This window comes from Scatophagus argus, chromosome 14 (genome assembly GCF_020382885.2).
Source record: "Scatophagus argus isolate fScaArg1 chromosome 14, fScaArg1.pri, whole genome shotgun sequence".
Taxonomy (NCBI): Eukaryota; Metazoa; Chordata; class Actinopteri; family Scatophagidae; genus Scatophagus; species Scatophagus argus.
The window spans coordinates 10,639,017-10,660,642 of record NC_058506.1 but is presented as its reverse complement, the minus strand read 5'-3'; the positions used below and the strand labels follow the sequence as shown (position 1 = coordinate 10,660,642).

The 21,626-nt window shown below is 39.1% G+C and overlaps 2 protein-coding genes across 2 annotated transcripts in view; one reads left to right on the top strand and one right to left on the bottom strand.

Annotated features, from left to right (window-relative positions):
* LOC124070718 (ryanodine receptor 1-like) overlaps positions 1 to 5,719 on the top strand; it is a 46,248-nt gene extending 40,529 nt beyond the window's left edge. The window contains exons 95-110 of the mRNA XM_046410878.1: positions 61 to 1,382; positions 1,591 to 1,673; positions 2,111 to 2,270; positions 2,360 to 2,446; positions 2,600 to 2,872; positions 3,069 to 3,199; positions 3,341 to 3,383; positions 3,464 to 3,597; positions 3,679 to 3,739; positions 3,833 to 3,979; positions 4,064 to 4,198; positions 4,272 to 4,428; positions 4,519 to 4,583; positions 4,671 to 4,771; positions 4,870 to 4,921; positions 5,033 to 5,719. Of these exons, the coding sequence (XP_046266834.1) occupies positions 61 to 1,382; positions 1,591 to 1,673; positions 2,111 to 2,270; positions 2,360 to 2,446; positions 2,600 to 2,872; positions 3,069 to 3,199; positions 3,341 to 3,383; positions 3,464 to 3,597; positions 3,679 to 3,739; positions 3,833 to 3,979; positions 4,064 to 4,198; positions 4,272 to 4,428; positions 4,519 to 4,583; positions 4,671 to 4,771; positions 4,870 to 4,921; positions 5,033 to 5,128 (3,047 nt within the window). The 3' untranslated portion in view covers positions 5,129 to 5,719. The remainder of the gene's footprint in view (positions 1 to 60; positions 1,383 to 1,590; positions 1,674 to 2,110; positions 2,271 to 2,359; positions 2,447 to 2,599; positions 2,873 to 3,068; positions 3,200 to 3,340; positions 3,384 to 3,463; positions 3,598 to 3,678; positions 3,740 to 3,832; positions 3,980 to 4,063; positions 4,199 to 4,271; positions 4,429 to 4,518; positions 4,584 to 4,670; positions 4,772 to 4,869; positions 4,922 to 5,032) is intronic.
* A 7,710-nt stretch (positions 5,720 to 13,429) lies between these two features.
* Positions 13,430 to 20,962, bottom strand: sms (spermine synthase). The gene is made up of 11 exons (XM_046411396.1): positions 20,790 to 20,962; positions 19,091 to 19,211; positions 18,174 to 18,261; positions 17,573 to 17,637; positions 17,320 to 17,495; positions 16,984 to 17,138; positions 16,628 to 16,717; positions 15,546 to 15,660; positions 15,381 to 15,460; positions 14,997 to 15,112; positions 13,430 to 14,637 (listed from the first exon to the last, which is right to left on the bottom strand). Exons 1-11 carry the CDS (start codon positions 20,833 to 20,835, stop codon positions 14,607 to 14,609), a joined length of 1,083 nt encoding a protein of 360 aa, XP_046267352.1. The 5' UTR covers positions 20,836 to 20,962; the 3' UTR covers positions 13,430 to 14,606.
* Between the last annotated feature and the right edge of the window lie 664 nt (positions 20,963 to 21,626).

Here is a 21,626-nt window from a genome sequence, read left to right as displayed (position 1 = left end):
TTTTCATCTTTTCCTGTCTTGTTCTTTTCAAACCGCTGTTTGAATTTCACTGTTTTTCAGGAAATGTGGTAAATGGTACAATTGCCCGCCAGATGGTAGACATGTTGGTTGAGTCCTCCAGCAATGTGGAGATGATCCTCAAGTTCTTCGACATGTTCCTAAAACTTAAAGACATTGTGGCTTCGGATGCTTTCCGGGATTACGTCACAGACCCTCGAGGGCTGATCTCCAAGAAGGACTTCCAGAAGGCCATGGACAGTCAAAAGCAGTATTCCCCTTCTGAGATCCAGTTTCTTTTGTCCTGTTCCGAAGCAGATGAGAATGATATGATCCACTATGAGGAGTTCGCCAATCGCTTCCAGGAACCTGCCAAGGACATTGGGTTCAACATCGCAGTGCTGCTCACCAACCTGTCTGAGCACGTCCCCCATGACAGCAGGCTACAGAACTTCTTAGAACAAGCAGATAGTGTGCTGAACTACTTCCGCCCCTTCCTGGGACGTATTGAAATAATGGGTGCCAGCAGAAAGATTGAGCGCATCTACTTTGAAATCAGTGAAGTAAACCGCAGACAGTGGGAGATGCCCCAGGTCAGAGAGTCCAAGCGACAGTTTATCTTTGATGTTGTCAATGAGGGTGGTGAATCAGAGAAGATGGAAATGTTTGTCAACTTCTGTGAGGACACCATCTTTGAGATGAACATAGCCTCCCAAATTTCAGAGCAGGAGGAGGAGGAAAAGGGAGAAGAGGATGACGAAGGAGATGAAGGTGGAGGTGAGGGAGGACCAGGAGGGGGAGCAAGTGGAGGAGGTGATGAGGACATCAACGGAGAGGAAGGGCAGCCTGAATCAACCTCTGCCTTTGCAGACTTCATAAACAGCATGATAAGCTTCTTCAGCATTTTCACCTTCCGCAACCTTCGCAGACAGTATCGAAGAGTGAGGAAGATGACCATCAAGGAGATTGTTGTGGCTTTGTCCACTTTTTTCTGGACCATCCTGATGAGTATACTTCACTTCATTTACAACATATGCAAAGGCTTTTTTATGATCATCTGGCAAGCACTGTTTGGTGGTGGCTTAGTGGAGGGAGCTAAAAATATCACAGTTACTGAGATTTTAGCAAGCATGCCAGATCCCACGCAGGACGATGTGCATGGAGACGGACCAGGGGAGCCGAGGACAGGGGAGGAACAAGACACCGGAGGTGTAACAGACACTGGGGAGACTGGTAGTGGAGAGGAGGAAGAGGAGGATACCCAGGAAAAAGAGGGTGGGAGGATACCAGGTATTGATGCTCCAGGTGGACTTGGAGACATGGGTGTGGAGTCACCTGTTGAACCTCCAACTCCTGAAGGAACTCCCATAACAAAGAGGAAAATGGTGAGTTTTTTTTTTTTTTAAAGTTTGTTAGTATTATCAATCCAGTTTCTCAGTGGTTAGCAATTTAGTTATTTACATTATTTTGTTTAATAGATTTCTGAAGTTTCATGTACTGTATAGTATATTTGTTTAAACAAAAAGGAAGAAAAACATAAATAATTAAAAAGGGAAGGTTGAAGCATTGTTGGTATTTTGTGCATTATTACAGCTGCCTGAAGAGATTGATGCTAGCCAGAAAGCACCTGAACCTGCTCCTGCAGAGGAACCTCCTCCAGAACCAGAAAAGGCTGAGTAAGACACCAGGAGTTGTTGTTGTTCATGTCAGTTTTCTCTCCATGTAACATCTTCCTGGTTGGGTTCTAGATGACAGACTAGACTTTTGGGATGGTATGAAGTTTATATTTTGAATTCATACTTTTGATACATACATTGGATCATTTTCCTGCAGCAATGCAATACTTGTGCTAATTACCAAAATACTGCATCATTAAAATCAATACCCATACATAATGTGGGGTACAGTTGTAGAATGGAAGTTATGGTATCAGATATAGCATTGTAGATATGGGCCTCTCTATAGGGGAAGAGGACATAAGAGAGATCAGACAGATGGCGAATTCAAAGGGTTGCACATCTGCAGCAGTGACAGCAATAAAGCATCATGATTTGTTTTTGGTGGTGATGAACTGCAGAAATAAAACAATAGCCCTACTGTGTTTGGTTGTCAGTGCTGAAACCGGAGAGAAAACAGAGAAGGAAACCCAGACCAAGGAGGAAAAACAGCCGGAAGTACCAAAGAAATCTGCAAAGAAAAAGGAAAAGAGGTCGAAAAGGGAGGAAGGTTTCCAAATCTGGACTGAGCTGGAAACCCAACGAATTAAGTTTATGGTGACACATTTGCTAGTATTTCTTTCAGAATTGATTTGGGCTGAAAATGTACACCAGAAGCTTAAAAAATATCCATCTGTCTTTTGCAGAACTATCTGTCCAGAAACTTCTACAACCTACGTTTTTTGGCTCTGTTCCTCGCATTTGCCCTGAACTTCATTTTGCTGTTCTACAGGGTAAAAATATTATTTAATATTTCAATGATTATGTTCTTGACTACAAAAAAATACACTCTTATATTTTCCCTGCTGTTTTTTATGCCTGTGAGGGTCAGTCAGAGAGAACTCCACTATACCAAAGTGTGTGTTCTCTATATGTTCTTTTTTTAGGTGTCTGACACCCCGCCAGACGGTGAGGAGATGGAAGGGTCTGGACTGTCGGAGGGAAGTGGGCTGTTTGAAGGCTTTGGCTTGTTTGAAGGCTCAGCGGAAGAGGCCGAGGGATCTGGAATAAGTGAAGGAGGAGAAGAGGACGAGGAAGACGTCCCAGTTTTTTACTATTTAGAGGAGAGCACTGGTTACATGCAGCCCACACTGGCCTTCCTTGCCGCCCTTCATACAGTCATCTCATTCATCGCTATTATCGGCTACAACTGTCTCAAGGTACGGGTGTATTGTTGATTTGCTGTGTAAAATTTGACACTTTTGCGAGATAACATCTACATATACACTATATATATACACTCTTATACATATATACACTCTTTGTATACTGTTGCATCATGCATCATGTTCAGCCATACACCAGGCGATTCCAAAAACTTGCATACTGTAGTTAAACAGCATTTGTTTTTGGCAGATTCCACTGGTGATCTTCAAAAGAGAGAAGGAACTTGCAAGAAAACTGGAATTTGATGGCCTCTACATCACCGAGCAGCCCGAGGATGATGACATTAAGGGCCAGTGGGACCGACTGGTTCTGAATACACCGTATGTGGAAGAAATCCTTTGTCTCCTTTCAGATGCTTCTTCTTAGTTTCAAGATTAAGTAGGCAAACAAGAAAACTATTTGAACACCAACAGATTTTTTCCTCATTTTGATTAATAAATGGTGTCCTCTCTGTTTCACAGCTCCTTCCCAAACAATTATTGGGATAAATTTGTCAAACGAAAGGTGAGTTATGTTTGATTTTGATGGGCTTTAAAGTGGGCTCTCAAGAGCAAGTTAATGCTTAATGTAATTTCTGTGTCCAGGTTCTGGATAAATACGGAGACATTTATGGCAGAGAAAGAATTGCTGAACTCCTGGGTGTCGATTTAGCCTCCTTGGATGTGAGTCAGCAACATGAGAAGAAACAGGAAGAGCCAGACAACTCTGTGTTTACATGGTACAGGACATATTACACCAACAAACATCAGATATTGTTCATTCAAAGTGAATATCAACCAATATTGTATTTTTTTTTCAGGTTTACCTCCATTGACATGAAGTACCAAATCTGGAAATTTGGTGTTGTGTTCACAGACGGTGTAAGCAAACCTAAATTTACAGTATTCTATATTATACAATACACAGCCTTACCTCTAAGCACTGAAATAACCTTCCTTGTTGTCTCTTTGTAGACTTTCTTATACCTCTGTTGGTACATGATAATGTCTTTGCTTGGGCATTACAACAACTTCTTCTTCGCCTGCCACCTGCTGGACATAGCCATGGGGGTCAAGACTCTGCGCACTATCCTGTCATCAGTCACACACAATGGCAAACAGGCAAGTGCAGGAAAAATAAAAACAAACGTCAACATTGCTTCAGTTAGAATGTAGTAACTCTTTTGTCCTTCTTGTCTCTGCCAGCTCATGATGACAGTGGGCTTGCTGGCTGTGGTGGTGTACCTTTACACCGTAGTTGCCTTCAATTTCTTCCGCAAGTTTTACAACAAGAGTGAGGATGAGGATGAACCAGACATGAAATGTGATGACATGATGACTGTAAGTCTCTGGTGACCTAAGAATGTGCACTCTGATACCAAGCCTCCCTACTGATGCATGTTTTACTTCACAGTGTTACCTCTTCCACATGTATGTGGGCGTGCGTGCTGGCGGAGGCATTGGAGATGAGATCGAGGACCCTGCTGGCGATGAATACGAGCTCTATCGAGTGGTCTTCGATATAACTTTCTTCTTCTTCGTCATTGTCATTTTACTGGCTATTATTCAGGGTAAAGTCAGCACTGGCGTAGAAGACACTTTTTAAAATTTGAAACTTTTTTTAGATTTTACAAACTTGTCTTATTGTGATGTTACTGCAGGTCTGATCATTGATGCCTTTGGAGAACTCAGAGACCAACAGGAGCAGGTCAAGGAAGACATGGAGGTACAGCATGATCATATAAATATAACACTTGTGTTTACATTATGTATGTACGGCATAGTTTTAATCCTCATCACCGTTTTTGTGCAGACCAAATGCTTCATATGTGGCATTGGAAGTGACTACTTTGATACAACTCCACATGGCTTTGAGACCCACACCTTTGATGAACACAACCTGGCTAATTATATGTGAGTGTATCTTCTCTATGTTACAGCGTGGGCATGTACTGCATGTGTGTGTGTGTGTATGTATAAATAAGAGTTATTAACATATGAGCCCTTTTCAGGTTCTTCTTAATGTACCTTATCAACAAAGATGAGACCGAGCACACTGGGCAGGTTAGTCTGAATTGTTTTATTACAGTTTTATTTGTTGTTTTTGTTTTATTATCCTTTCGGTGTCATGCTTTGTCCTCCTTCGAATTCTTGTTCTTACATCCTCTATTTTAGGAGTCGTACGTGTGGAAGATGTACCAGGAGCGTTGCTGGGACTTCTTCCCTGCTGGAGATTGTTTCAGAAAGCAATATGAGGATCAACTTTCCTAGCCAACAAGTACTTTTACACATACAGTGTAGAGTGGAAATGACAGCAATGAACCACTTTTGTTCATCATTCCTGACAAAACTCACCCCAAATTTTGTCATGAGAAATGCAAAATAATGTTCTTAGACGACAACATGAACATTACAAGAAACTCTGGTAACTTCCAAACCAAGCAGTTTTAATTACAAAAATGTCATCTTTAGCATATAGCAGGTGATTGCAGTGTCCGTGAAGTGGAAGTAAAGGGGAATACTTTTTATATGCAAATGGAACTCAAACCAAGTTTTACGTGCAGTCATTTATTCAGCCTTATCCATGAATCATTTTTCATTTTTAGTTTGTTAAGGAGAAGAGAATAAATCCACTGTTTATGTGTGAATGAGCCTAGTCAGTAACACAAGTTGCATCAACTGGCACACACGTAACCGAATGCAGTTGATTTCACGTTATCATATTAATGTGTCAGTGGGTCTTTCCTGTGTTTAGTTTGCTTCAGATACTGTAGCTTAAATGTTTGAATTTAAATAATTTATTAATTGTTTTCCAAAGTACCTTCAAGTCTGTTATGATGAATAAACTCTGTAAAGAATAAACTTCACTACTGTGTGACATTGAATTGATCTTAAACAAAATTATACATAAATATCATTTACATGATCAGTAGTGATGTGACTACATTGTCCTGTTTGTGAACATGCATCTTAGTCTGTATAATTATTATATTCAGTTATTGTTCAGTAAAATAATTCAGCATAATTACACGTGATCAAAGAGCATTTAAATTTACATTGTCAGTTGGCCAGAGTCAGAGATGATGTACCACTGAGGCATTTGTCCACCAATCTGCAGTTTTTACAGATTTATTTCATTTGTCTTCAAGGCAAGCATGTAACAATAAATATTAATGTTAGTAGTACTCAGATTTGCCGTCTGACCAGTTGACAGCAGCCTAAATGTGCAGGATTACAGATGACAAGACACTAAAATGCACAGAACAGGATGTGACATAATCATCTTTTCATGACTGTTGTGGAGATGATGAAAGGTTAATTATTAAAAGCAGAAAAAAAAGGGCATTTTTGGCCATATTAATGCTCTGGCTATGGTTGGCTTGTTGTATGTATTGATTACAGCTATTTATCCCACCAGTTGTTTACTGTACCATTTGGATATGAAAAGGAGGGGAATTCTAGTGAAACTCATTTAAAAGTACTTTTAACTGTGTTTATGTAAAACCAAACTGATATTAAAGAGTATTAGTATTATAATAATAATAATAATATATAAAAAAAACAACAGTTAAATCATGCTGTTAAGTCATGTTAAACCGTCTCTCTGCACACACTACAGCAGTTTGTGTGTAACATCTCATCACAATCCATTTTCATACCAAGCTGGTGAACTGTGGCTCTGTGGAACATCCCGGCCGAATGCGGATTAAAGCTGAGTATTAAAACTCACACTGAGGCTCATGTGCTTTTCATCCATCCTGTCCTCAAACATTTCTCTCCGAGCCTGTTTGACTGGGACGCATCTGCTGTTGACATGAATGTCTCTGCGATCCACCGCGGGATGCTCAGGATGTATGGTGAGCTGATGCTTTTCTTCAATGACTAAGTGGTGATATTTTGCCTTCTTATAACTACAGTAGTTGTAGCATAGATGTGTGCAGCTCTCAGTGGATTTTATGATAAAATCCACTGTGGATGTTCTTTGTTTGTTGTTTTTTTTGTTTGTTTGTTTCAAAATTGTAAAATGTAAGTCTGCATCATGGAGGTGTTTAATCAATGCTCAGTAGGATGACAAATGTGTTTTATCTCACCCAAACGAGACATTACAACATATTACAATGTCAATAGCCTGCAATGCTCTTCAGACCAAGTGTGATTTCCCTTTCAACCATCCATTACAAACCCAAGATTTTTTTTAAAAAATAAGATTTTTTCAAAATCAAAGAAATTGTTTAGACTTAATAGCCACAGCTGATAAACTGTAATCTCAACCGATGAATATGCCAGACTAAAGCAGTTGTTCTGTATTTTTTCCAACTCATGTCAATAATTTAATTCACTCGTGTGCTTTAATAAAATGTTTTTTTTTTTTTTTTTTACTGTATGCATATAGAATGAGTAGATTCAGATGTGGATGCAGTCTGATTGGTCGAGCTCTACATCCACAGCCCCTTGATCCTCCAACCATCTGACTGCTTCTAATCTGTGGGGATGATAGAATGACATGCTTTAATCCAGCTGTTCACTGTTCCCGCTGCTATCGTGATAACTGTGACCGTGCTTAGTAGTCAATAAGCTTCTCGTACTGGGCTACGACTAGAAAAGTTTCTCAAAGCATAATTTCTCCAGCAGGTTCTATTTGTATATATTTTATACATTTTCCAACCTGCTTCTCTTATCCAGGTGGATTTATTTTCAAGCAGTGGAAGAAGAGGTTTCTGCTCCTGACAGCTGAGGGCAGTCTTCTTGTGTGCCATGATGCATTGTCACCCCCCGATCAGCTGGTGCTGTTGCAGAGCAGTTGTGAGGCTATTGTGGAAGGCAAGGAGATCCTAGACCTGCCTAAGTTACCCTCCGGTGGATGCAGGGATTGCTGCTTTGCTCTGATCCTCCCTCAGAATAAATACCTGCTGCTGCTGGCTGAAACCCCTGCAGACTGCAGGTCACTGCTTGCTTTACTTTCCTTGTTCCAAACCTTCTGTCCACATCTTGGATTCAGCTAAAGTTCAACTTCAGATTTTGCTCAAATTTCTCATAGACATTGAAGCCCTCCTCACCATCTCCTCTGCTTTAGTATTTCACAATATCAGAAGAATATTTCCCCACCACAGATTCTTTTCGCCACAAATTACAGTTCTAGCCAGTATTGTGTAGCAGTATTTTGGGTCCTGTTTACACCTGGCATGCATCTTGGGTAATCAGATCATGAGTTGAAAGGTCTAACAGTGAGTTACATTTTAATTTAAATTGGAAAGCATCCTCAGATATTCACCTCAAAAAGTTTGAGGAACCTCCAAAATGGCACAGCACAATCCAGCTTTTATGGATTGGACTTGTTACTACAGTGTTTGCATGCACAAGATACTGCATAATGCTTTGTTATTAACCCGTATTGCTAATTATGGCTAACCTGGCTATAGCAATCTATCTTGGTTTTCCAACTTGTTATACTGGAACACTGTCAGCATGGGTGCGGCGTCGAGCCCAACCTCAGCTTTCAACTTTCAAGGTAAATGGAATGCAACATAATTACACATGTGAACGTACCCAAGATGCATCGTGGACACAGAGACCTGATCACATTCTGAGGTGTTCTGGGTGAATTATGGCCACATTCTAAAAATACTGCACATTCCATACTTGCACCCTACCCAGTTATTTCACTGGCATGCACTGTAACTGATGTACTGATGGATGTATTATGTGCATGCAGGTAATAACAGAATCATTTTTTATCATTTTCAGTCAATGGCTGAATATGCTGAGAAAAGTGAAAAAGGTAAGTTAATAAGTTAAAGTAATTGTTTTTGTAAGCTTTATATAATAATGTTTACCATGTTAACCATAGTTTAATGTGTTGCAAATTAGCTTAACGCAAAGTACAACTGAGGCTGATACGGTGCTACTTGAAAATCTGAAGTGACATAATTTACAAAATTCTTGCATTTCCTACAGAGCCTCTCATCACCTCTCAGTCCATGTAAGCGACATCATGTGCCACCACACATTACCCTCAAAGATCTGGTGCCTGAGCAAATCCTGGATAAGGATCCACCAACTCCACCAATTAGTGACACAGAGGTTTCCTCTCCAGGGCCTATGACTTGCGCTTCCCCAAGGGAGAAAGGTGAGTTTGTTAACTCGTAAATAATCAAGCTCTTCAGGTTTTTGTTTGACTTGTGTTAATAATCTTAAAAACTTCTTTCCTTCAAACCGTTCAATCCAACAGGCAAGAATTCTCCCCGTTCAAAGTATTACAAAGGAGGCGCACATTCAGTAGGGTGTCTGCGTCATGGTACGATCAGTAATGCTCAAGCAGTGAGGGCGGTTTATCTGCTAATGGGAGGGGCTGCTGCTTCCTCTGCTATGGGTTACCTCGGTGCATGCTCACTCTCTAATCTGGAAGCCAAAGCTCCTGACCTGCCAATCAACACGGATTTCTCTGGCATGGGTCCAGCAGGAGCATACCACGCCACAGGCCCCGCACTCGACTCCCCTCACTACAACAGCTTTGACTTCGAAGTGGGAGACTCTGATTTTGATGCTTTTGATTGTGGCGGATTTACTTTCTAATAATATGCTGCATGGAGGATGTGGATACTGACAATTCATCGTGATTGTCAAAATAATAGAACCATATGAAGTCTTCCAATGCAAGGTGTTGCTAAAAAAAGGTTGCTATGAAACACTTGCAATTGCTGATTTCTTTGGCTACTGGGGCAGCAGAAACTGGTGGGAACACATACTTACTTATGACCTTTTATGATAATATAGCCAACTTGTTAGCAGGTGCTTATTTACACATTCAGCAGCTGAGTTGTGCTTGTGGACACCTGGCAGATGTAAGTCCAATATTAATTCTCTTTAACTTATGATTTGATTTCCACCAGCCCCTGAGGGAAATATCTGTTTCATTAGCTGCTGAATGTTCCACTGTGTTCACCATCCAGTTTCTAACTTTGGCTGTCTGCCATTTGGTGCTGAGCAGGTAGTGCACTTAATGTGTTTGGCCTCATTCAGACCAAATCAGCCATTCATCCTCCCCTTGTGGCTCTTCAGACCACAGAAAAAAAGTGAAAAGTTGAAACAGTTGAACCAACTTTTGGAGAAATTCAACCCAAAATCACGCTAAGGTGGACAACAATATTGTTGTTCAAGCCATTAGTGCTAAATTTATAAAATGACACTATAAATAGCAGTCTTCTGCTTTAATACAGTGGAAGTGTCTAATGTTTTAATATAAATGCTGGTTGACCCACACGTTCAGTGTCGGGTTGAAACAGATTTTATCATACCGGCCCAAAAAAAGACCCACGCACAAACAGTCAGAGGTCTGCTCTGAGTTTCTATCAACATCGTCTTGCCAGGAGACTGCACCACGAGGGGAGGGCAGGGAAACTACTCTGCCAGCTTGTTGTGGATGGAGGAAGCCTCTCTGGAAGAGTTGTTCCTCCAAAGCAGGGAGCCAGAAACTGGGCGCTATCAAGGCAAACAATACTCCCCCACTTATATCCGCCCACGCTGCCCACAACCCTGCGCTAAGCGTCACAATGCCTGATTCTGTCTGAATGGGATCTAATCTGTTACTCCAGCTGGACTTCCTGAATCGTAATTTGTTGTTTCACCTTTGACTAACACGGACCGCACCAATGCCCCCCCACACTCCACTGTTTTAACATGGAGCTATATATTTCTTTTTTATTACAGGAAAATCTTTGATCACTTTTGACACCACAGTGCAACCTTGAGTATAACTTCTTAGAAACACATAAAATAATTTAAGGTATAAAGTGGCTACTATATTATTTTAAGTTCTTATACTTGTGTTGTGATATGAACATGATGATACTGCCCACCCCTTTGTATGTGCATTATTTGTCACAATTTCATTATCATCTCTATCAGAATTTGTGAGATGTATAAGTCATACTAATGGCACAAAATGGCACATTTGTGTAGCATAATGTACATAATGTACATAATGTTGTAGGAGTTTTATGCTTATTTTATCACCCTGAATGGATTAAAATAGATCTGCATAAGATTTCTCCTATAGTCACAGTTGCTACCTCTGGATGTGGACAAATTATTCTTCTGTAGGGTTCTTCTGAACCTCAGCATCATCCACTTTTGTGCACATACATCAAATATCCACCTGTTAGTGTGCTTTATATCTCCATTAGGTTAAAAGCAAATTCACATCTCTTTGAACCCACATATGAATAAAACTGACATATGGTCTATTTAAATTGCTCTACTTTACTCTTTTTGATATATTTATGCAACCATAAATCAGTTACTAATGACTAGACAGTATTTCCTGCAGTGACTTTAGTGAAGTATATAAGCTAGTGAATGTGATTTTATTAACTAATAACTTAATTTCATATCACTGTTTTTTTCTCTGTATGGTCCACATGCAATAGAAATCTTAATCTCTAATGCTGCAACAAAATTAGTGTGCACTGTGCTCAGTTTACTTCTGAACTAAACCTGAAGGTCATACTGCTCCCCATCCCTCTTGGATAATAATGTTCACACTGTTTACCTGTAAGAAACCTGTCCAGCCGGTAACAACTAGAATAACCTCTTCATTTGACATATGGTGTTGACTACATGTCATGACGTCAGATTCATCAAACCTACAAACAATGGTTTAACTAGATTTCAGATATATTTTGTTCAGTCAGAGACATTTAGTCAAACAGACTTGTGCAGCAAAGCCTCAAAGCAGTGGTGCAGGGGTAACAAATCACCAGATCTAATAACTACATACTTGCACAACTTCAAAGCTGTTTTAAATTATTCTGGTTTATTAATCATCGGCTCAGGTTGAATGTGGGTGAAGCTATGCTGGGGTATTTCATGAGGTTGCCAGTCTAATAGAGATGCAAAAACAACTATGTTGAGGAACGTTGAGCCCTGCAGCTATGTGCAAGGAGTGTTAGTTAGTTCCATAAGAACAAGCATGCAAGACCAGCTCTGCAAGATTTCGGTGAGTATGAAAAGACGCTGATGTAGCTTTTGGGTGTGCAGTATAATTATGTATTTTTACAGTCCTGTACTTATCATGTGCTTTTCCCGCTGTGACACAGAGCAGGTGATACCATTCAACTACTTTAAATAGAGCTCAGTGAAGTTATATTATCCTCCCTTTTTAGTACTTTTTTCATCCCAGTGATCCAAACATTGTGATTTGATGTTGTTCAATCATATCCCAGGAGAATTTTAAATATATTAGAAATAAAAAATGTGTTAAAATATGACTTTTTAGGGTTTTGTCTCCCAGTACACAGCAGCACTGAATACATCCGTCGCTTAGTTTCAGGCACATTCTGCTCTCATCCGCTGCAATCTGAACAAAAACAAACATGGTTTAAGTCAAATAATCAGCAGATTTTTGTCCTGACATGTACACAATCATGACAGGTGCTTTACAAGAGCAGTGTGCAGCGCAAATCCATTCTTAAAACTTTCTATTTAATTATTCGCACAAGCTCACACCCTCAGGCCTTGAAATGAGGAAGCAAAAATCTAATTGACAGCCTCAACTAATGACTACTTTTAACTACTGATTAAGTCTTCAGTGTGGGCCTATAAAATGGGTATAAATTATATTCAAACCCTTGACAAACGAGCTCACACATTGCAGATAAATGTTTATGAACCTGGTGTCTGTGGCAACATTCCCATGTGGACACACAGCTAGTGATGCATTCAGTGTTAACCAGCCACAGTTGGTTTGCCAGAGCTGAGCAACCACACCGTAGGGAGAGTAGGCTACAGCAGCTAGGATTATGTCAGAGCTTATGACAGATAACAACAAGAGTGAGCTCACCTGTAAGAATTCTTTCTTTCTTGGATGGCGAAGTCATATCATAAATATTAAATGAGTGTGAAACATCCAATCACATGCCGAATGTCAAAAATGTCAAGGTCAAAAACATTGTCCGGATGAACGTAACTTTGTCATCCTAGGAAAGAAAAATATCGCGATCTGCGTACCTCATAAATCACACGATGACTGTTTGAGTAATTAAAATCCACTGCGGCCGAGTGCCTGCTCATTGGGAGGTTGGATTAAAGGGTATGGTCTAGACTGCTCGGTCTACAGAGTGTCACGAGATAACTTTGGTGCTACATAAAATAAATGAATTGACACTCTTAAAGCCCAAGGTGACATAATTAAAATTGCTTGTCTTCTTGGTCAAATTGTACAATGTTTGTATCAAATATAAAAAGCTGGTAACCTTCACATTTCAGATGCTGGAACCAGTTTTCTCCTGTCTGTTTTTGCTTGAAAAAAATGACAACTGTCAACCAGTTAATTTTCTGTTGATCACTAACTGTTTCTGTCAATATTTGCAGAACACTGGTTTTAAATGATGTGACCGATAACATATCGATTCAAAACCAAACAGATGGCTCATGCTGGATCTACATTTTCTGTTCACAGCTGATACTGATGTGCTTTCTTAACATACCCCAAGGGTGTTCTTGATTGTTATTAATCACAATCATGTCTTCTTAAAAAAATATATATAAAAGAATAAAAAAGGATCAAAATAACAGTTTTCCCCCAAAAACACTTTAATTGTAGATGGTCACAAAAATCTCAAGTGGGACAAAACAGCATTTGGTGAAATTACATTGAATAAATAAATGTAACTCAGTCCCACAGGGTTGATCACGCGTACACGTCCTGTGTACTGTACACGCAAGCTACATTCCCCTGTCTTTTACATGCATCAAATTCTTAAAAACACAAAATAAATCAGGAGAAACCAAAGGTGCTAATAAAACATGACATACAAACAGCACAAGCACAGAGGTGGCATTACAGTGGTGCAATTGTTTCCCTTTTAAAAACACATTTGGACTCTTAACACCTCAGCCTGACTGGACACATTGTCATGATACAACCTGAAAGAATCAAATCACATTTGAGAGGCAGTAACAAAAACAGAGCTTAAAAAGTAATCCAATCCAGCAGTACTGAGCCTATAGACTGCCCTACCACACAATCTGAGCTAATAACTCAAAGTAAAGAAAAACGAACTAAAGAAAACAAGAGAACACACGCCCGTTGTAAGAGGGGTTACACCACATCAGTGTATCAAAGCAATGTTTAAACATATAACAGTTGCTTCAGACTACATGCAAATGGACATTCTGAAAATCAAGTGATGCAAACAAAATACAACTTGTAGCAAAGTTGTAGCAAATAATGGTAAAAACTAAAACAGGAAGAACGAGAAGGGAGGTCGGGGTAGAACGGGGTTAATAGAGGTGATAATAAAACTGTCGTAGAGCTCCTTCAAGTTGTGTTCAGACTGAACACAAAGATTCAGTCACACTAATATGACTGCTCAAGTGTTTTCAAGTACATGCTTGTTATAACCACAAAACAGCCAATTACAGTACAGCTGTTTTCAGTCAGCTGTGGGTCGCTAATAACAAAGACTGTTGTGTGTGTGCATGTTTGTGTCAGCGTGTGTAAGTATGAACTAATCATTTTACATTGCAGGAACTTCAAAATTACTTTACTAGAGTTAATCTTTTTTGTTTCTTTTTTTTAAACATTTTATACCCACCACATGATATATATGAATTTATCCAAATTTTGTGTTGCCTCTAATTTTCTGGTCACATTTAGTCTGAACACACCCTCAAGGCTACAGCAGAAATGGGAGGAGTATTAACATTCCAACCGCTGGGGATTCAAGCAGATAAAACTGGAGATCTTTCTTTACTTCTTCCATACGGTGTAGAAAACCCATCTGACAAATAGCAGTTAAAGTCTGTGCAAAACAAGATTAGGAAGGCATGCAAACATGTACAGTATTTCTTTGTCTAAAGGAATATCTGAATAAATCATCTCAATGGATTCCAGTTTATCACATGTTGGGTCTTATTTTTATATATTTTTATATAATATATTACCATTAATCATAAACCTTATGAATTGTGTGTTAGTACTGTCTCTTGTGTAGGAAGCTTTATGGTAGTTTATGGTATCAACTACTATCTATAATACTACTACTACATCAACTATTACATTTTCCTTTTCTATATATATATATATACATATAGATATATATATAAAAGACTATAAAAGACCTCTGATAGAAAAGGATACAGTTCCAAGTAGGAGGGCACACACACCACTTCTTTGGAGAAGTCCACGGGACATGAGAGCTTTCCCAGCTGTTCCTCATATAGACTCAGTGCCTCTGTCATGTTCGCACTGTTACCCTGATGAATAGTGGCAGACACACACAAAAAACAAAGTCATGAGACACAGTAATGATTTTCCATATAACACATTAAATCAAATATCACTACCATAATCTGCTTCCCTGTAATATTCCCTGCCCAGATATCGACAGAATGGAAATAAAAGAGGAAGCAAGAAGCAAAAAGCATGTCTGATCATCTCAGCTGATTGAACAAATACCTGTGTGGATGTGTTAACAATGCCAGTACAACAACATTCAGCATGTTATTTAAGGACAACACTCACCTGTGTGAAATATTTTCCAGAGGGATGCAGGACTTTTATTGACAGATCTAAAATGAGACGCAGGAACTCCCATGTCGAGTCTACAACAAACAGTTAGACAGGCTCAGACAGAAGTTGAACAATATGTGTATGTAAAAACATAAAACAGTTTTTAAATAGAGAAACCTTCTTCGGGATCCGTGGATATTGGGATTGCAGTGAGGTCATTAATTACGTAATCAAACGTCCTTCCTTCCTGGACATACTTCTTCAGCACAGGGACGCAGTCCTCAACTAATATCTGTAAAGATTAGACAAGGAAAATCCATTCAACTTTAATCTTATGTTTCTTTCCTTGTTGAAATATGGTTGATACTGAACAGGTGTATTCAAGGTGCACTTTTACTTGGTCTCGTCTCTTGCTGGTGGATCGTCATGGTAACCTATATTGCATGCTGAGCCGCGATGAGCTTAAAACGATCAAAACCTTCCAACAGCCTGACTGCTGACCCAAAAAACCATAACAATCTTGATTCTTATTTCCTACTGATTTACAAATGTCAAAAAATTGATTTTCTAAACATGATATTGACAAGGGCAGTTCAGCACCTGCACATTCTAAAAAGGTCATGAGCGCAAGCACTTTTTCATCTAATAACTAAATAATTACTTTTGTGAGAAAAACTTTTAACAGAGCGTAGCAGCAGTCAGCAGCGGCAAATGAGATCACTGACCAACACACACTGCAGCATTAATCCAACTCTGAAGTGAAGAAAATAACTTGATGCTCAGACTGTTTCGCTTGAAAAACCCTGCGCCTGCTCAGCATCTTGGACGGCGAAGGCTTTCCAGCAGGGAGATTCTCCACTGCAGGAGGCATAACATTAATAAAAACACAGCGGAGTGCTCCATCTCCTCCTCGCTTTGTTACTGGCATAAAGCCATGACTGTAAGATGCTTTTCTACTAATTCATTAATTAATTAACAGTGGCAGCTTTTTTTGAAAGTGAAAAGGCTACAAATCATCATCTTAAATGCTAGTAGAGTTTCATATTGTATTTTAGTAGACACCAGGGAATGGTGTTCCCTTTTCAACTTATTCAACTGGGAATCCATTTTCAAATTGAAAATCGATTCCGTATGAAATCAGACTTCGGACATTTCCAGACATTAACCCCTATATTATTCCGAACCACCAACGTGAGGCTCAGCGAAGACACAGAGAAGATTTTATGGCAGTAACAGATGAGCATTCATTCAGCACTCACTTGGTAACAGTCTCCCTTCAGGCTGTCCAGGATATTGCCGCAAGTTTTTCTCATGTACGTTTTGCACCCGTCTATCACCTTCTGGTCAATGTACACGCTCTGTTAAGGAATGGTCCATCAGGTGCAGGATATACGATTACATGCAGTGGTAAAACGCTGTGAGAGAAAACTACATGTGTGAATTCACTGCGGAAATCACAAAGTCAAATTCCTGATATGTTTTCAAATGTTTGAACAATAAAGCTGATAGACCACAAAGAAGCTACAATTCCTCAAACACATCTTCAACCCAGCAGCACAGCAATGTTCAGAGTCATAAAAAAAACATTTAGCACAACTGAAACCATAAAGGATATCTCCAACATGGTGATCATCTTTGGCTTTTGTTTGACCACCTCAGAAAGGATTCCTCCATCACCTCCTCCCAATATCAGCACCTCTTTTCCAGCATAATTCTCTTTTCCACTACCCATGATTGCTTGGGTGTAGGCCAAGTCACTTTCTGCCATGTCTGCAAGGTAAGCAAATCACGTATCACTTAAAAACACCCAAAACAATGGATCCCTTCTTATAAATAATAATATAAACTAACACATTATTCGCCTTCACATTTACAGATACAAGTTCCATCAGTTGATGAAGCCAAACAAACAGACAAACAAACCATGTACTGCATTGTTGTATGTACTTACTAATGTCATCATTGAGTACTAGGATATTTCCATACTGCTGTGAGTGCAATATTTTTATGTTTTGGTATGCAGAATCTTCTTCGTACACCACCTGGTCGATGTCATACTCAACCAGTCTGCCGTCAGTTGTGGGCCAGTACCGGTCAACTTTTGCTCCTCGTACAAGGGCTGGGAGCCTTGGGGTGAATAGTGAGAAACACAGTCAGTATCACTGCAACATACATGAAAAATAAATATAATATGTGAAACTTACTTTTTAATCCTTGTAATATTGCCATTTAAGAGAACCTTTAGCTTCTTTTCCAGTGCATTTAAAAGCTGTGGAGAAGCAATGGAGTGAAACACCATAATAGCTTAAAAGCACAAACATTTTCATCAATTAGTGGGATATTTTGTGGGGCCACATGAAAAAAAAAAAAACAAACACATACGCAATGAACATTACAAAAGCCATATTGTTTCACTGTGCTCTTTCCTGGTGCTTAACAACAACTTGGGGCACAATTCTACTTCTAGAGGACTGACAAATATGCCATGTATGGGGAGGTGCTTGTTTCAAAGCCAGAGGCATGTAGACAACATGTGCAGGCAATAATGTTGGATCCGCGTCCTCATCTTATGAATTTTTTTTTTTTTTTGCTTTTTTTCTTTTTCTTTGGCACTGATCTTTATGCTTCCAGGAAATACTGTACAAAGTGGTTTGTTTGTGAGTGATTAAAAAAGTTACTGAATCCTCTGACAAGATTAAAGATTAGCAGCTTTGCATGACATCCTTCCACTGTGGGACTTGCTGTGTGTAAACAGATAAAGCATTGTAAGTTTTATGTAATCCTTTTTTTTTTAAAATCCCATACATTGTCTAGTTGTGAAATGTTATCCTCTTCATAACACTGTAGATCAATGGTGACCAACCCCTGGGAGTGCACACGCAGAATAGCAAACCTGGGAAATGAAGTGGGAAACATGAGATGGTTACAAAGAAATAAAGCGAGTAGAACATTTTATTTCACTAAATTGATACTCCAACCAAAAAATAAACAACTATTGCCTGGAAAGGTGGCTGTAAAAGGTTTGTTGTTTCCTCTGTTGCAAAGAACTTTGAATGGTGACGAGTCCTCTCTGCTGACTAATCAGTGTGTAGTAGTATGTACTTTATCTTAATTCATTCAAATAAGGCTAAGAAACGTGGCTTTCTTGTTTCTGTGAAGATTTATTTCCATCATTTATTTTTTACTTATCACCACTGGAATCCACAAGGAATTCTGTAAAACTGACACCTTTAGTAAGCTGTAAAAGGTCCAAGGCCAGCCTGAACTCATTCAGCAGGGCAGCAAACAGGCACTCAGCTGAATGAGCAACACTCATCTGGGATACGAAAACCTGATCATAGTTGGAATACTAGTGCAAGTACTCATAGGTGCTCTACATGCATCAGAGTCTGTGTGTGCGCAACGTGATACACAGAATGTGTGCTGTTTCACAGTCAAGCGTCACAACCATCTCCGTCTACTTTATAATGAATTAATGTCACTTATACAGGATGTCTTCAGCCTGAAAATCAGACAAGTCGTGGACTATTATGACTATTATGCCTCTGCATCAGTGATAGCTGTGGCCATAGGCTTAATAGTCAGAATCTAATGTTATGTAATAAACTACACAACTCTGAGAGGTTTCTGGTGGTTCCTGCATCTCTACCACAGATGAAAGAAAATGCAATGCTTCTGTTCAAGAGAAAAGGCCAATGTTGAAAATACAAAAATGTTCTTACCTGCCATTCTTGCCTACTAGAGTAGCAAGGTATCCATGCCCTTTTGTGTCATGGACAGTCTCTGTCATTTCCTGCTCATGAAATATGGACAGCAGACCAGGAACTGTCGAGGCAGAGTCAGCTGAGAAAAGACAGAAGAAGGAACAGTGAAAAATCTACAATACTCTGCCACGTTTATACATGATCTGCATCACTGCTTAAAGAAGTGCACATATCCTTTAATTACATAAAAATAAGAAAATGAAAGCAATGCTCTATTGCAGATACACATCCATTCCAGATAATGCTGTAGTAAAAGTAAAGTATTATACACAAAATGAGCTCAAGTATTACAGTAAAAGTATGCATTATACATACAAATGGACCCTGACAGTATCAGATCATATTTAATAATGCAGGATAATGTATTTATTAGGATAGCTAATTTATTACAGAGATTAACAAGTAATCTCTTTATTACAAAGAGACTAACAGGTAAGCGACATTTTAATTATGTATTTAGAGTTGCACAGTTTACTGTAGTGTAAAACAAAGCACTGTATTGTACAAGCTTATAAAACATTTTAAAATCTTAATCTGCACTGTAACCAACAGTTATAGCTGAGTAAAATGCCACATGCAACATGTAGTGGAGTACAAATATAGTAGTGATAAATGAAAATGTGATGCACACTACTGAAATGTATTTTATAACGTATTTCATGACACCATATTCTTGGCCTTCTGCCAAGCAGGATTGCTTTCAAAGCACTTCTATTGAAAATGAAAGTTAGAGACAGGAGCTGTAAAAATCTGCAGTACTTTGCTTGAGTATTTTTATTTGCTGTCTTTTTTAATACTAGTCCACTACATTTCAAGTAAAGGTAAATATTGCACTTTTTACAGCAGTGCAAAGTTATCTCCACCTTAATGCATCTGTAATACAACTGCAATAATAAAACATTGTAGAGATAGTATTATATGGTATAATAAATACATATGTATATACATATACATAAAAAACATACATAAAACATATACATAAAAGAATGAGATGCTTAAAACTTTTCACTAATAGTGTCAAGCCACTAAACTATCTAATATATATTTTACATATAATGGAGTACAAGTACGCATAATTTTACTGATAATGTCAGTACACTTTGCTAAAAATACTGAGCTACTTTTGCTTGAGTAATATGTATATAATAACATAACAGGGTGGAACTCCTTCTTTTACATGGTTTAAGGATATGAATTCTTCTTCCTCTAGTGCCTTTACGAATTACATATCAGCACATAAAACTACAGAAATGGCCGCAAACGCGCCACTTCCTGTGCGACCGCGCTAGACTGAACATACCTTATTCACATTGTTAGCCAGAGGCGGTACTGAGCCCCGCTAACCACAGCAATGGGACCGAATGAACAAGTTCAAAAAAAAGTGTAACGTCTGACAACACCATGCAAATTAAATTAACGTTAACATTTCACCAACAATAACTTTCAGCTTCAAACCTCAAACTGTCAAAAAAAAAATGTGTTTGTGCCATTGCGAGCCCTGTTTCATCCAAATCAATATAACACTAGTGACTGTTTTGAAGGGCAGTGACAGACTAGCAGGTTGATATTAGCAGGCTAGCTAGCGTGCAGCCCTGATGCAGTGGCTGTAACCTGAATGCACAGACTGTAATAGGCCAATTCATCGCGCTCATCTTACCTGCCGTAGAGAGCTTAAAGTCGAGAGTATAATGTCGCAGTGCCATGTCTGAGTGCAACCGTCATCCATGCCTGGAATAGGCAGGCTGCGAGTATTTATCTGCAGAGACAGAGGGAGGGCCCTGCTACCACTGCTGCTACCACTACCCACTACACTCACGGAACTAGGCGTGGCTACCGTGGTGGCAGCGGAGGCTGCGGTGACCCACCACAGACTAAAAGCTGAGATGAGAGAGAAATCTTCCTTCGCTATCTTTGCATTGGTAAAGTATGCAGGATGGTAAGAGTGAAAGCAACTGCTCTCTCGTCAGCATTCAAGGTTTTACATTCACGTATTTCTTGAATTTCTCTCGGGATCAATAAAGTATCTATCTATCTATCTATCTATCTATCTATCTATCTATCTATCTATCTATCTATCTATCTATTTAAGAATGAGACACCAAAAATCATAGGTTTTATTTCCAGTGCAGCTTTAAGAAATGATTTGGAAAATGAGCATCTGTCATGTTGATCCTGGGTAGTACTGAATAGTTTGAAGGTCAGTATGTCAGTGATTCAAATTGGAAATCAATAATCGAATGCATTTTGTTTGCACGTCTGTTCATTCTCTTTAAACCCAGCAGCTTGGTTTCACAATTGCAGATGAAGATTAGACTTAACACTTCCAATAACTCAGGAGCATTGTAAAATCCCAAAGTGAAGAAAGATAGTTGTGGCTCATTATTTCCAGAATTCAAGTTTTTATAAACTATTGTTGCCACTGAGGCTGTCAAAAACAACATTTTCACTGAAATGTTTGCTATGCAGTGGTATCAACTGATCTGTCTAATAGCAG